General features: G+C 36.1%; 1 protein-coding gene across 1 annotated transcript in view; it reads left to right on the top strand.

Moving 5' to 3' along the window:
- VAV3 (vav guanine nucleotide exchange factor 3) overlaps positions 1-17,154 on the top strand; it is a gene marked incomplete at its 5' end in the record, with an annotated part of 160,456 nt that overhangs the window by 27,373 nt on the left and 115,929 nt on the right. Inside the window, one exon of the mRNA XM_080348607.1 lies at positions 1,330-1,446. Within this exon, the coding sequence (XP_080204733.1) occupies positions 1,330-1,446 (117 nt within the window). The remainder of the gene's footprint in view (positions 1-1,329; positions 1,447-17,154) is intronic.

The raw sequence follows: 17,154 nt of genomic DNA, 5'->3' as shown, positions 1-17,154 counted from the left end.
TTGAATCAGTGCTTTCATATGTGTAATCTTGCTATAAATCTGATCAGGCGCTCTGCTTTTTCTGTGTCTGGCTGGTTAGCTCTGTGTAGTGTATGATGTAGGGCTCCCTGTTGAATTGGTATTTTGCTGTCTCATGCTGAAGGTAAAGCAGAGATGTACTTCGAGTGACAGTTTAAGGTATTTGTTACTTTGCACTCAGGAAAGGTATGGCTGTGACAGTCTGTATTAATATCAGAAACACTGCTTTAATAAACAACATTAAGTTGTAATATATAGCCATTCTTTAATCTGTCCTAATGTAAATGATCCTCATTGCTATGAATCCACTGTAACATGGAGAACTCTAGGAGCTCAGTTTGATACTGAGTTGCTGTATCAGTACTTTTAAAAGGCATATTGCAAGCCATAGTGCTGTGTCATTTGAAATACTGTTGCTTATAGGTATCATATTTGCTTTTGAACTATACTGCATAATGGATCATCTTTATGGAGCTAATGTCCTCATCAGGTACTAGTTAGTACCTTATGGTGGTAATCATTATCAAGAATGACTATTGCACTTTTTAGGTATCCCTCTGTAGTTACTGCAATGCTATTGATAGTTATGTTTTGCACTAGTAAGGTCTTTCAAAAAAATGGCCTACAGGAAAATGCATTAAAAGCCTTGTAAGGAGAGCACTGTGGCAGAAGCTTTATGTTTTTCCAGATTCAGATGATCATCAATACATGTAGATAACTTCAAGGGAAAAAGCCTTTAATCCAGTACAGAAATCAGGGTGGTTTGAGTATCTTAAATATCTACTACCTAAATTGTGTCTTCTCAGTTTAAAATTTCATCCACTCCTGTGTTCCAGATGGAGGATATGTATTCATAATGTCTTCAGGGTGTTAAGATGGTACACATGTGTTTATTAAACATTCAAAGTAGACTTTTAACAGCTGAAAACACTTGATGTATACTTTCTCATATTCATATAACTTTATTAAGGTAACTTTGTTTGCTTTATTCTACGCTGCCTGTAGAGAACAGAAAAGCAAGTCTGACTAATTTGTATCTAGTAGCATATTGTCATTCTGCTTTGTTTATGTAAAAAGAGAGAAAATAGATTCTGTTCACAAAGTGTCTACTTAGAATTTGGCTAGTGCTTTTGAGTCTGCAGGAAACTTTCATGGCTGAATTAGAACCAGTGGAAGACTGCAGCATAGTGGAAGTGCTGACCTAGAAATAATTATATTGGTGAATTTTGTAATGTACTTCTGACCAAACGGAGCACACAGGTTGCTAATGGATACTCTTAAAGCTTAATATTTTTGTTTTCTTTCCTCTAGTTTCTTTGCTTGAAGAATATAAGGACTTTTCTTTCGGCATGTTGTGAAATATTTGGCATGAAGAAAAGTGAACTTTTTGAAGCATTCGATTTGTTCGATGTGAGAGATTTTGGAAAGGTAAGGATCTTTTTAATTATCCCTAGTAACACCTGTGTTCTACTGTTTGAGTATGGAAGACTTTCATGGTAGATGTGGTGTAGAAGTTATGACTAATGGATGAGTATTAATTATTAAAAAAAGAGTAGGTAAGAATTAATAAAGCAGAAGAATTAGATTTACATTGGATGGGATAATAAAGGGCAGAGAAAAATCCCTGATAGGAAAGTTCTGAAGTTGTGAAAAGCCTAGGCAAATTAAAAAAAAAAACAACAAACAAACAGATCAAAAGATGCTGACTTAAAGGTAAACGAAATGTGTGAAAATAGCAAACTGTGGGTGATTGCTGTCTGGTGAAATCACTTTTGACATAAATAGTTTGGAGTCAGAAACCCTAGACCTATAGGTTGTAAGGCCACATAGCACAGAGCTTGTTTCTTTAGTCTCAAGTGCTCAAAATTCATCCATGTATCTGTCCTTGTAATTTTGTTTGTTTGTTTGTTTGTGGTTTTTGTTTTATTTCTTGAACCTGCTGTAAAGCTCAGACACAGCTATGGTGGGTTAAGGTGACTAGTCTTCATTTACACAGCCTGAAGTATATTCTGTAAGCCTATGATTACTTATTTTACATGTAAAAGCTTTTTCCGGTCTACTGCTCACAACCTCCTACGTATCTGTTTGATCTGTCATTGCCAGCATATGTTCAGTTCAACTTCGGTTTCTGCTTTTGAGTTATAGGGTATCATTACCCTAATTTCACAGGAAAAGGTCTAAAAATTACCTGAAGCGTAGCACCAAAAATAGTTATTTGTTCAAATATAGTATATTTCAAGCATTATTTCTTTTTAAAGAGATCATAATTTTACTAATTCTTATGCACTGCTCTTTTTATAAGTAGACATAGAGGTAAAGAAGGTTTAAGAGTCCAATCATGAATCAGGGCTTCAATATGACTATTTGAAATGGTTCAGTGATTACTGTTAACCAAAACATCTCATCATTTTTCTGAATCTTTTGCTTGATTTTAAGTCCTTTCAGTATAAAATTAGATAAGCCTGGTAATGTCACTTGTTCTTTAGTTATGCTGAACATCTTTTGTCCTCATGAGTCATATTTAAGACAAAGCTTTCATTAATGTATGTTCTTTTTTAATAAATTTAGTGTATTACTTATTAAAAATATTTGTTTTTGTTTTGATTGTGGAAATAACAGAGGAATTACAATTGTTTTTGAAATTATTTTTGTGCACTAGCAATGTCTTATTTAAGGTCTTTAAAAGTACCTTAATACTTGCTTCAAATCTTTGACACTTATACGTAATGCACAGAATTTTAAAAATGTATATTCTAATTAATTGCTGAGAGTTTCACATTTTGTGAAAATATAAATATAACCAGCCTGGTGGTTTGTTTGTTTGTTTGTTTTTTTTTTTTAATACAGTCTAGTTTTGAATACGTATTTTGTAGTGCAAATTATTATTGCTGCATCATTGAATACCCAGTAAACAAGTTCTGAATTAAGGCTGGTTTTAACCTAGCAAATATGTTTCTTGGCACTCTTTAGTTGTCATTTGAACAGAATTTATTTTGAAATACAATTTTATTTAAGTAGAATAATTGGTAAAAAAATTAGTCTTCTATCCATGATATTTAGTATTTTGTTTCTCTTCCTGAAGTAAAATTGGATGCAGAAACATGAACTGTTCACTGTGTTTGTTGCCACAGTATAGCACAAACAGACTAATTATTCCTGGCACTGGTATTTTGGTTTTAGCAATGGTTTCTTTAGCCTTGGCCTCTTTGGTGGCCTTTGTAGCCTTCCTTGGAAAGCCACGAGGTAAAAATGTGGTGACAAATTGGAGAGACTGCTGTTTGAGATTGTTTAATGATGGTAAATATGTGCGTGGTAACAGCTGCTTGGGCAGAGGTGGAGTTGCTAAATTGAACAAGCCTGTGCAGCCCTTGCAGTAGGCTGTGTTGGGCATGCTTTTAGGTGCATAATGACTGTGCTGTTCAGCTGTTTCCATTGCGTGCCTGTGTGGAACCCTGCCATGCACAAGTGGAGGTTGCAATATGCTGTGTTTAGCTAGGCTGATCTGTATACTGTACTAGCCTATGCAAATGAATATGTAGTCAGCTTCCTAAAGTGGTTGCTGAACTTGAGGCCATTAAGAAAGTAGAAGGGAAAATTACAAGTGTATTAAAATGTATAGCTAGCCTTATGCTGAGTTATTTATGTGGTTTTCAGTGTTCTTGTTTGTACAGTTAGCTGAGACTATCTGTAAAGTGGCATGGGATTTCAGTTGCGTATCTGATAAAGTAGCTTTTACTTCGGAAGTTCTGATTGTCAGTAGCACCAGTGAGAATAAGAAAGCTTATATTTTTCAAGTTGCTCTTTGCTTCTCAACTTTCCCCTTCATTATTTTTTTTTCCTATGAATAACTCCTCCAATATAGTCCTAAATCTCTAGTCTTCTGGAATTGAAGTTGTATATATGGAAAAGGCCAAAAAAAAGTGCTGCAGATTTTTTCCTGCTACTGCAACCAAGTAATTCTGCCATTCCTAGAAGAATTCTTTGAACTACTCTCCCTAAACATGCACAAAATATGAATGATCTTAAAATGTTTACAGGCATGAACAAAAAGGGTAATATGGTTTAGGGACACTTTGTTTTCCAGACTGTTGACTAAATAGATAATGGAATGAGTATGTACAATATCTGCAGTGTCTGATACATTTGAATGTGCTGGAAGCTGTCTTTAGATGTCAGAAGTTGGTAAGTAATTAGTAGTGGTGAGATGTAAATAAACTGAGGTGACTCCACAAGCATTTTATCTGGTACCTTTAAATGCTTCAATTGAATTTATAAAGATCATTTAATTTGTCATCTTACAATGGCATATTCTGCTTAATATGACAGATTTCAGTGACTATTTAAGCATGCTAGTGGGGGGAACAGGAGAAATGTGTCAACTGTAGATGAAAAATGTGCCCTCAAGGAAATAAGATTGAAGGGAAAAATCAGATGAGAAAACTGGTGATGGAAAGTGCCTTTAAAAAAAAAATTGGTTTTTTTTTTTTTTTTTAAACTCTTTAAAGAAAATGGCAGCAAAACCCTGTGCATGGTAGAAGTTGCAGCTGTACACTGCCTATACAGTCATAAGACTTTTAACAGCCTTGTGAAATACCGGTTACAAAATGTTTGATGTAATGGTGAAAATTGCATTTAATAGCTAGCAGTAAATGAGCTGTTTTCAGATGCTTTGACATAATGTATGAAAATTTGACTCAAACTGTGTGCTCTGCTTAGAAGAGACTCTTTGAACTCGCAGTGATTAGAGAAAAAGGGTAAATAGTAAGAGAACAGGTAAAGGAACAGGGAAGCAGGTAACTCCATGAGCATGTTTTTAATGCTTACATTCTGTATGAATATTGGTGTCACCTGTTACAAGATGAGTTTTTCCTAATGTTTCATGTATAATAGGACAGGCTATGCTTGAAAAAAAGAGGTCTAGATTACACAGAAATAGGAAGGTTCTTAAATAGTTCTTTCTAAAACTGCATAAAACTTGTTTTTCCTTGAATTCTACAGTATTCACTCATTCCCACTCACCTTTCAATCACTAAATTTCATCGTTGCTGCATTAAGTTCCTGACAGAGCATGAAATGCCCTCCCACGCACATGGGGTGCTAGACAGTGTTTTCATTACAAATTCCATGCTGGGGAGTCATTTTTCACAAGCGCAGTGCTGTCACGTTCTTCCTTTCTACCTGTGTGCCAGAATCAACAAATAATGTTGATACTTGTTCTTTCAGCTCTATGAGTCCTGCACACCCCTTGAGCAGCTGTCTTTTCTGTTGGTATGCCACAACAAATTGTTGCTATCCCTATTCTCTGAAGGAAATTTGCAACTAATGTGTTGCAGAAATGGGAATCTGAGGATTAATTCCAGCGGCCATTTTTATATCAATGGATGCTCTCTGACCTGTGTTTGACGTCCTATAAGGGAAAATGGTGTCCAGATATTGTCAGAAAAATAACTTAGTGTACCCTATTTTAAAATATTCTAAGCACAGAGTGGTTTTTATAACTGATGTAAAGTGAACATAGCCATAGACCTCCCAGTAAGGATCCTGCAATAGATGTCTAGAAATAACATGCAATATTCAATCTTAATTAAAAAAACCCAAACAAACAAGAGGATCTAATATCAACTGCTACCAATCAAACAAGTGCTTAATTGTTTAAAAGCATATAACATAATGTCTAGTGTAGCTAACACTCCAGTGACACTTAAAAGGCTAGTTTAGCTAAAAGCAAGCAACTGCTGTGAAAATATTGAGTGCATATACTAAGGTCATGTAATTTGCAATCATTTTAGTCAGTGCAAAGGAAATATGGGCTATGATGCAGCAGAAAGTCATGCTGAAGTTGAGGATCCTGGTGTTATAGTATTCCCTCAGGTGCAACAGATTCCAGGAAGATCAGGCAGATGTGCATGAGATACACCAAAATCAACACAAGAAAAAGCAACAGTTACAATAAAAAGTTATATATCCTTTGAGGAAGAGAGAGGCAGAAAAATGTTTAGGAAAACTTCAATAAAACGGAAGTAGTTGAGAATTAACCTCAGTTGTTTCAGGTTTTATTTGATGAATTTTAATGAGTGAGGTTAGAGCAAAATATGAGCACTTAAACTAATAAAGTCATATTAAAACTGCAGAATATTGGGGAACATGGCAAGAGATTATGGCATAGTTTTGTTAAGATATTAAAACTGAGAAAGAAATTAACTGGTAAAACAAAACTATCATTAAAAATGGAACTCTGTATCTTCATTCTCTGAGATCATCTAGTGATAGAACTAAAAAAAAAAAGGCTTAGTGGTTTGGACAAGATACTAGCTGTACAGTTGAATTTAGGAGTAGCATTTTGATGCTTTCAAGTGTGTCAGTGATGTGGACTGGTTTGGGATGAATGACACTTGAACTCTTTCAAGGGGTACTTGTGAAAGTAGGAGAATGAAGAAACAGAAGATATGGACAGGTTTCAGCTTCCTTCTCTGTAGAAATGCTTTAGACAAAATGAGCAAGAAAACACTAGCTTGTTCCAAAAATGCTGAAATGCTTGACATGTATGGAAGACCATATTTGTTAGATATTATTTCTGTTTTTATAGAGATACGTAAAGGTCAAGCACTCAGTAGCCTCCTTAAATCACAACAGAAAATGGCCTCCAGCCACAAAGAACATAAATCATAGTTTTGGGCAAAGTGATGAGTTGGAGAATGAGTGGTATTAATAATAGTACAGAGGTCAACAACCATATTTTTGAAAAGTCCTTGAAAATTTATAGAAATAGATTGCCATGGTGTGACAGTAGAAATTATTACAAACACTAGATAAATTTACTGTACTTACCTGTAATAATTTGCTGCAGCAATCATCACTGAAGAGTCTGTACGAATTACTAGGCGTATAACTTCAATAAATCTAAGACTATTAGTGTAAGCTTATAGCTTCTACATGAGCTTACATGTTTTGGCCTGAATATTTCAGAATTATGGTCTTGAATCTTCTTGTGACAGAATACTAGTGCTTTATCACCTCACTGGTCTGTCCAAATGAATCTTCATGAACTTCTTAAAGGTTTGTTATATAACTTTTCAAGTTATAATGGTTGCTTACAGTTTATGAAAATGGTAATGATAATCTTTGGTTTTGACCACATCACAAAGCATTGAATATACTCACAAGTATTTGATCATTAATGAAAAATTCTTATCCAGAGAGTGCTTGGGATGTTTTGGAAGTATCAGAAGACTTTGAATCCTTATATAGCATAGGCTTCTGTTCAGTTTTTCAGCACATGTGACCAGGTTTGGTAAGTCAAGGCTAATGAGAAACTGCTAATACGAGAAAATAAAACTGAGTTTCTGAGCATGTTTCTCTGTTGTTAAGATAATCTCGTCCAAATTTTAGGTGTATCTGATTCATGTATCCTGGAGGCACTGAACTTATAGCATTGAATTCCAGTAACATGCATTTATCTTTGAGGTGGAAGAAGAGGACAGTTGGCACTTGAGCAGATTCAACAGGGCTTAGGACTTAGGTCTTCTCACATATTTGTATATAAAAAGGTTTTTAAATCTTATTTTTAGACAGGGAATTAATTTCTTGCAGTACTTGCAATGCAAGCATTTCAGTAACTGAAAGTTAATGGTGAAACTGACTACTAAACCCAAAACTTCCTGAATTTGTGAATATTGGTCAAAGTAACACAAATATAAACTATAAATAAAACCAGAAGGCAATAAATGAATGACGTGCAGATGAAGTCCTTAGGAACTTTGAAGGGATTTCTGTACATCTCTTTTTCTATGGTAGTTCACCCACCAAGAAGGGTAGGAAATGTGGGGTTTTGTTTGTTTTTTTTTTCTCCCTTTTCTGAGGGAGGCTTCCAAAGAGGAAAGGCATGACAGTTTTCGGTTAGTATTGCAGATAGATGTAAGAGGGAGAGAAAGAGCAGCTGAAATACAATTTGTGTAAGTTGTTGCACGCTCTCTCATGCTTGCAATATAGTTAATTTCTAAGAGAATCTCTCTCCCACTTTGGCCTGGATTCTCCTGCTTGCTGCCTGGGTTCTCTGCTTGTTCTCCTGTCTGTTCTGGGATTTTGAGATTCAAATGGCACAGGCATAAAATTATAATGTCTCTAGAAACAAATAGTATATGGCTATTGCAGTTACCTGGGCCTGTTGGTCATTCTGAAATTTACAGTTAACACATGAAATGGGCTTGACATCAGCCTAAAAATAGCCTGTTGTGAATTGTGTTTGAATTTCACATCTTGTTCAGATGCAAGATTGTTTTTTCCACTGAACTTACAAAGGCTTGGTCCTTAATTTTTTTTAGGTAAATACACTTCTATTTTTGTCATAAATGGTGCAAATTAAGTATTCACATCAGAGACTGAAGTAGGACACAGTTGTAGAACGAAAAGGTTTATGATTTTTACTCAATGATCCTCTGTCTCTTCTGAGTTGGGGGACATTTGCATTCTGTTGATGTTCCCCATATCTGCTTGTAGGTATTAGATTCTGAGTAAAAAATATCACTACTGTGTAATCGTGTAATGAAGGAGATTGCCTGTTGTGTTTCCTGTTGTGGTGTCCTGTTCTTTTTTTTTTTTTTCCCCTCTCTCTCCTCTGGGGAAGACCATCCATTGCATATCAGCCTTTAATTTTTCCTAGCCCTGTGCAGTTTGTTCTATCTTCCTAACTGATTTCCCACAGCCTGGGTAGGGAAGACTTGATCTGATCTGCAGAGCTATGAGCTTTAAGGCTTATAGAAAAGTTACATTAACATCTGTCCAACAATTAATGTTTTACTATTAAAATTTATTGCTACCCAAACTACCTGGATGTTTTTCTATTTTAATTGATTTTACCTCATGGCAGTTTCAGACTGGACTTTGCATGGAGGTTAGGGCTTGTTTTATGAGAATGTATGTTCTTAAGGTGCTCTTCAATTCAGATCTAAATCTGTGTTCTTCATTTATATACTAATTTTCCATAATGGTACATTCTGACATGGTTGACTGCACATCATTTTTTAGACCATGAGAAAAGACTTGTGCAAGTCATGTTCAGGCTTTGCTTTTTTCTTTTCTTTGTTTAGAATATATATTAATATTTATAGGGAGGGAATTTATTGAGTGGTTTGGACTACACCTTCTGTGTGCTTGAGTCATATTCAAATCCAATGTTTCATTAAGCCATGGCAACTCAAATATAGTGTTTTACTGGGTTGGGTGGATTGTTTTGAAAACTTGGCTACTCTTGTGTCTGAAGAAGTAAGCCACTACTAAATGGTGGTAAGAGATGAAGTGAAACAGTAGCTTTGGTTATCATATTTACATATAGGCAGGTCAAGGACAGCCTAAGTTTTTGTCTGTTGTATTGAAATAGTACAATATCTCCAGATTTTTAGGTAGTTTGGGACAGCAGGCTGTACAAAGTGCTTGATGTTGATGCACTATAGAATCATAGAATAGTTTGGGCTGGAACCTCATCTTGTTCAGCCCCCCTGCAATGAGCAGGGGCATCTTCAACTAGATCAGTTTGCTCAGAGCCCTGTTCATCCTGTCCTGGAATATTTCCTGGGATGGGGCATCTACCACCTCTCTGGGGAACCTGTTCCAGTGTTTCACCACCCTCACCGTAATTTTTTTTTCCGTATACCTAGTCCAAATCTACTCATTTTTAGTTTAAAACCATTACTCCTTGTCCTATCACAACAGGCCCTGCTAAAAAGTCTGTCCTCATTTTCTTATAGGCCCCCTTTAACCACTAAAAGGCTGCAATAAGGTCTCCCCTGGAGCCTTCTGTTCTCCAGACTGAACAACCCCAACTCTCTAAGCCTGTCTTCATAGGAGAAGTGCTTCATCCCTCTGATCATTTTTTGTGGTCTCCTCTGAACTCTCTTCAACAGGTCTGTGTCCCTCTTATGTTGGGGGCCTCAGAGCTGGATGCAGGTGGGGTCTCACAAGAGTGGAGTAGAGGGGCAGAATCATCTCCCTTGACCTGCTGACCACACTTCTTTAGATGTAGCCCAGGATACGACTGACCTTCTAGACTGCAAGTGCATTTTACTGGGTCATGTCCAGCTTTTTATCCACCAGAACGCTCAAGTCCTTTTCTGCAGGGCTGCTCTCAATCCTTTTTCTGCCCAGCCTGTATTGATACCATGGCTTGCCCTGACCCATGTGCAAGACCTTGCACGTGGTCTTGTTGAAGCTTATGATGTTCACATGGTCCACTTCTCAAGCTTGTCCCAGTCCCTCTGGATGGCATCCCATCCCTCAGGCATCTCAAATTAACTAGCATGCAAAAACTGGTCTATTTTTCTTGGTTAAAAATGTATATGCCATCATGTTCCTTTGGATTTAAGGAACGTATCTTCATGTTTTGTTTGGTGTTGTGATTGCTGTAAAAGTATTAATTCAGCTCTTTAATATTTTGTGTATCACTTCTGATGTTTGTTGGGCCTTTATTCTCCTTCCTGGTTTTACTCATCCAAACCTCTTCTGCTCTGTATTTTCTAGTTTTGGATCTGAATCAACCCATTTGACATATTTCAGTTCTAATTGTCTACATGAGATTTTAATAAAGTCTATAAAAGAGAATCTGAGATGATATTTGAATTTAAAAAAAAAATGAAGTATCTCTTGAAATAAGGCATATAGTGTTATATTCAAGATACAGTAAGGTGCTTGTTCAAAAATAATACTAAACTGGGCACACTGTTTAAAAGTGGAAAATGATTTTGTGTAGGATCTATATATGAAAACATTTGCTTTCTTACTGGTCTATCCTTGAAGAGTGTGGGCTACAACAAACTTAGCTTAACTATTATGATACTGATAAACTTTGCTCTTCCTAATATTCAGTCTGAGCAGGAGACTGACACAAGCAACTCTATGAATTACCTAGAAAGCATTTTTTGCACTATTATCTGCTTTTCTTATTGTTTCTTCTAGCTTACTTTTTAGCTGACTGCATCTTGTTAAAAACCAAAGATTAGGAGGAAAGAAGCAGAAACAAACAAAAAGACTACGAAGAAGTGAGCAACCTGAAATAGTTAACAGTCCCTATGTTGCTTGCCAAATGTCTTTTTGTTATATGTATTAATAATGAAAACAGCAATAGCAATTCAATTAACTTGATAAAATATCTATTCACAGTTTTAAAATAATACATTTGGTGACTTTCTTTGCTCTATTCCAATATAAAAAAGTTAGAGAAAGCGTATTTACTCTTTTTTTTTTTTTCTTTTTTTTTTTTACTTGGAATGATTTGAAATGGCTAAATTTCTCTTTTACCTAAAGATGTCGGTTAGCCTATCTCTCTGTCTATCTCTCTCATAAGTTTTAAACATCATTGAAGGGTGTCTGTGCTAAACCTCAGAGAGATGTGTGGGCCGCTGTTGAATTCTACCTGAGAGGCACGAATTGCAGGCTACCCAGATGGCGGCTTAAACCATCTCAGTTTTGGGACTTCCTATGAAGTATTAGTTGAGCATGTGTAGGCATTCTCTAAGACCAGCCGCTGATGGTGTTGTGGGGCCAGACCTGCAATTGTGCTGGTGGAGAGCCAGACCGTGATTTTTCTGCTCAGTATGTAGAGTCCCCCCTCTTTGTCCAGGCAAGGGGGAGAGCACCTGCCAGCTGGTGATAGTTGGTAGTTCTCCTTTGTAAAGCAGAAGTGTACTCAAGTGAAAAGTCCCGAACAATAATGCATTCTCAAAGACAGTAGTTGCTGCTCGTTTCTCTGTAAGTGTTAAAAATTTGGGGTAGCTTAGCCTGAAGAATGCTCTGGTAGTTAGATTGACTGTAATTTCATTCATTGCTTTTTCTGTCCAATTTCAATAGAAAGTGAAATCTGTAGTGAATGGTTTGCAGCAGGAAATATTTGAGTATTTTGTGAAAAGGAAATAGGTATGAGTTAATAAGAAGTGTTTACAAAATGTGTTAGAGGGCTTTTACTTAACCTGTTGGTGACAGAGCTAGAGGTGTTTGCTAATAAAGAATTGTGTTCCTACTGTTTTTCTTTCTGACATGGTAATTGTGTTATGAATAAATGTCAGATGCACAGCGTCTGCATGCTTTTGGAAAGGATGGGTAGTTGAAATAGTTTGGTAATGAAATACACCCTTCTGTCTTATTTTTCTAACATAGTTGTCTATAAATCTGAAAAGCTTATATTGTTTTTGAGGTGATCGAGATCATAAAGACTATTTCTGGGAAAATGAATGCATCTTTTTGTGCAAATCCTAGTTTTGTTTACGGAGATGGCTTTTTCATTTTGTCAAAACATGTTGCAGCAGAAATGCCGGATCCTAGGTTTTGAATCTTAAATGGTTTTAACTGTGAAGCGTGAGATGAGATTTATTTGGAAAAAGTTCTATTAAACAGATAATTTGCATTTTCATGGCTTTTTTCATGAGATTTCAGAGGTGAAATGTTGGTGCTTGAAAACTGAGGATTTAATTTCCAAAATAACCATTAAATAATAATTCTGTGTAAATTTTATGATGAATGTATTACCTGATAAACTGGAGAACCTGTTTAAAACCAGCTGTAAACAATGACAATTGCTAAGTAGAAAGTAATTTTACAGAAGAAATTAAAAGTATTGTCAAACAAAGCTATTAAAAAAATGAAATTAAATTACACGCTTAAGATACTGCTAACCTCTACAAGTAAATAACTCCTTAGATTTCACCCAGTTACAGTTGAGAACTGTAATAGGCCAGCATAGGTCTCAAGACCTGCCTGTAAAGAGCCTTTGGTATGAAGTAGCAACATAGGTACACTGCACAATGCAGTGTGATGCTGAAGAATCTAACAAAACTAAATTATTTGAATTTTTGAAAGGTGCTATTTTGACCATATTTTATATGCAAGTTTTAACCTTAATAAAACAAAATTTCTGAATTTGAGTTGTGTATAGGTCTGAATATATCTTCAACTGAAAACCATTTTGTTCTGTGAATATGTAAGGGACACTTGGCAGAATTACTTAAGAAAACCAGTTGATGGCTAGTTCTCATAAATATATTTTGTTCCCCAAATGAAACTTTTCGTTTTATTCCCAAATTTAAGAGGCTGAAAGGTTTAAAGTGTTTCTAAAGTAGAACTGATTTGAGCAAAAATATATCAGTGACATTGTGCAAGAGCATGATGTGCGTTTCCTGTAGTGGCTAATTGATACTGAGTAATTCAGTGCACTATATAATCCAGTTTTTACCGAAATACATAAATGACTTGAGAGAGGATTTATTGCCGGTGCCTTTGCAGGACAATAGAGCAACAAATTGAATGTAGGTCACTGGTGGGATGGGGAGTTTTTCACTGTTTCCCATTCAGTCTTCACTGGGGTAAGATGTTGTCCAAAACTCACAGTTCAGTGTAAAGTGTCAAGCAGAGATGCAGTTCATTTCACTATGTAGCTTTTTCCTCCCCCGGTGCTAGGCAAAAAGAGAATAATCTTCCTGAGGTGTATGAGGCATAGCAATAGCTGTGTGTAAGGCCACTGACGACGGGCCTAAATATACCTTGGGAGCTGCTTCGGGGCTTGCAGAGATGACTAGGAGGTGACATCACTCAGCACGTCACAGAAGATTTGCAAAGTAAAATGAAACACGGCATTAGGAAAGGAAACAATGCCACTGTCCAAACAGTTGGCTCTAGTTGTTGTCTTAATATTATCGCTATCAGAGTCTTGATAAGAAGGTGTAGTTTGCATGTGGTGTAATGATCCCATACAATGTATACTTGTCTTCAAAAGCTGTCCCTTCAAAAACAGTGGAACAAGGATTGACACTCTTTTTTTTTTTTTTTTTTTGGAAAAAAAACCTTGCAATTTTTCCTTTAAATACTTATAGGTAATGAATAGGAAATTTCATAGATGAAACAAAGGGCTAGCCAGTAACCACTGCACATGTTTGTCTTGAGGTGACTTTCTTTCACATGTAAGATATTTACTTGGCTGTTGTAGTTTCTTACGAGTTTATCTTACATATTGATCACCACCAGTTTATTTAAAAAGCACTATATATATATACACACACATACACACACATATTTTGAGATTTCAGCACTTGTGTATATGGCAGCCTCTCTTACAACTTATTCTGGTATACTAAATAGTGTTGAGCTGACATAGTTCTAGATTTGTTTTGAGATTCTGGCCCTTATTTTGATTTGGGGAGGAGGAGGACCTCTCTTGAGAGTTTTTCAGCTAGCTAAAAGAAAGGTTAGACAACCTGAGTACCTGATGTAGTGGATAATCTGTATAATCTGTGGGCAATAATCTAGGCGTTGGAAACAAGCTTCATTATGAGTCTTGAAGTATTAGCTCAGTGAAGTTAATGAAAGTTCTGAAACCACCTGATTAGAAATGTCGTCAGACTATCTTCGAAATGGTGAGGTCTACATTTTTGTATATGCTAACTTGGAGGCTGGATGTAGACTAGATATAAAATGGTTTTTCTCAGTTGGGGATTTTGTGGCAAAAAAATGTTTGTTTGAAGCATGATTGTACCTTAATTAGAAAACAAACAGGTTTTTCCTGGCCAAATTAGTATAAGGTTGCTTTAAATTAGGATAAATATTTTTTATTAATATTAATATTTTTAAACACACTTTAGCATGTGCTTTGTTTTTGAAAAAGTGGATTCTAGACCACACATCTGATTTTAAATAAATCCCAATGTTGTCCTACTTTTTACAGACATTTTCCTTATAAAAATAAACAAAATGGAATGTGAATTCATTTTTTTTTTCAGAATGTAGGAAAGACAAAGTCATTTTCCTATATCTAGCAAGCATTAGATAATACCATCCAAAACTTGATGAAAGAGATAAAATCCTAGGAACTTAAGCATAATGTGCACTTTGATTTTGAACTTTACAGAGTAATTGACATAGACTTTTTTTTTTTTTTTTTGATGGAGACTTGCCACCCACAGGTGGGTGGCATAAATTTGCAATCTGTCAGAGCCACAACCAGACTGATTTTAATCTTGCCTTTATGTGTATTATTAATTAGATTAACCATCAGTTCAGCAGTGCTAAGCATGCTGATGCTGGATGTGGAGTTAAATGGGAGTGCATGAGAACATTTCTATTCAAATTGTAGAGCTTTTAGATATTTCCTTACATCTATTTCCCTTGTAGAAGTGAGTAGTCCACCTGTGCCTTGCATAGTCGCCTAAATGCTAGGAAAAAGTGCTACTTACAAACTTACAGTTAACAAAATAATAATCACACCAAGTAGCATCACATGCCTCCCCCATGGTACAAAGTCAGAAGTACGGAACTCTCGTGGGACAAAATGTTTTCATCCTTCCCTGTTTCTAGCTTTGTTGGAATTTCTTAAAATTAATTGGTTTTGAAGCGATACAATGGTATTGTATTGGTCTGTATTAAAGTGAAAAGGCAGAGAGATGAGGGATGAGGTATGGCCAGGAAGGTGGTGAAATGGAAGAGCAGAGACAGGCTGCTCACACTGCTCTGGCTACTTGCAGCAGGCTCTGGGCCACAGCAGAGCTGCCGGGTTCCCTCCTCCACGCTTGGCTTTTCACGTTGGCCTGTGTTCTGCCTTGCTCTAGCCTTACAGCTGAAGAACATAACCTGTATGGCCAATTCCACTTTAATATTCTCATTTTCCCTGGTTAGATACGGTTTGTCCTTCATCGCTCTCTTTGCCCTCATCCTTTGCTTTTCTTATCACATTGTTTTGCAGCCTGGTGTACATCTCCCTTCATACACCGCTTCTTGGGCCTTTTCAGTTTCTGCGTTTCAGATTTGTTTCCACAGTTTCATTTTGTCTCTTGTTTTTTACCAGGCGACTGGTCTGGTTGTTCCTGTGCTTATTTTAATAAATCTTCAGATTTTTCTGCCTACCAGATAAATACTAAGTGCTAGAGGAGAACTAGAGCTCTATTGGAAATCCTGCAATTCAGCATATTTTTCTCTTATACATTTGTTAGAACTTGAATATGAGGCTGTCTTCCTTCATTTTGATCATGTAAAGAAGAAATTTTCAAGTGTGGTTTTGTTTGTTTCCTCTTGCATCTGATTCAGAGCATATTTTTGTTTGTTGAAAAGCACAGTGAGACTAGACTTCAGTGTTGTCGGACACGAGCAAACCTCTGGAAAGAAAAAGAATTGTTAGCACTGATGTTCTGATAAAGTTTTATTTCAGCTGTCTAAACTGAAAAAAACCCAATAACCAAAACAGAACTCTTGAAATGAAGCTGCAAAGAAAGAACTTAAACTGTGACCAAAAAATTATTCAATAGAATTATTTAAAAATTTTTAAATTTGCAAGTCATAATATATGTGTTAATTTATTTGCAGCGACTCGAAAGGATGTTTTAATGCTGAATTGTAGATTTTTCTTAAAACCAAGTTTCCCCTCTTATTTTTTAAAAAAAGTTGATGTTCAAAAATAGTCAGTTTGCTATACAGTGGAGGGGTGTTTAGGAACAATCATCTATGTATTGGTGTCTATAACAAATATTGATCAACGCATACATGTATGAACTGCTGTGATGTCTCAAGAGGTCAGAAATCTGGATTTACTTAGTTTCTGAGTTTCTCAGAGTTCAGTTTTAAATTCCCAGATGCACTAACTGATTCCTCATTTAAAACTGAATTAGACAACACTGAACACAAGAGGAGGGTTTAGCTTTTTATTTCTAATCAAGGCAGTACTTCACAAATGTGGCTGCAAAAACTACTACTGGTGTTTGAATACAGAAAATAAGGCTTATATCACAGAAAATAAGGCAATAAAGAGTTCCTGAGTGACAGCACTTTTCAGAAGCCTGGATTATGAAATCCAGAAGCTGATCAAGACCTTTCCAGAGAAAATGCTGTGTAGAAACAGCGAGAATCTTCTGCCAATGAGCAGCTCTGGGCTGAACAAACTGCACAAGGCAAGGAGGTGTAGTGTGCTCTGTGGTATGTTTGTGCTTTTTATTGTGCATTTCTGCTTATGTCTGTGTTTGCCGAAGCAGAGACTCCATTTAGTGCTGGCAGTCCAAGCTGTCTGAGGTGTGTCAAGGAGAAAAGGCATATAAAGAGGGGAAAAAAAAAAAAAAAAAAAATCTGAGAGACTGTTAATCATGTACCAACTTTTGTGAGTGTAAAAGTTTGGTG

Source organism: Nesoenas mayeri (genome assembly GCF_963082525.1).
Source record: "Nesoenas mayeri genome assembly, chromosome: 8".
NCBI lineage: Eukaryota > Metazoa > Chordata > Aves > Columbiformes > Columbidae > Nesoenas > Nesoenas mayeri.
This window is presented reverse-complemented; position numbering and strand designations above follow the sequence as displayed.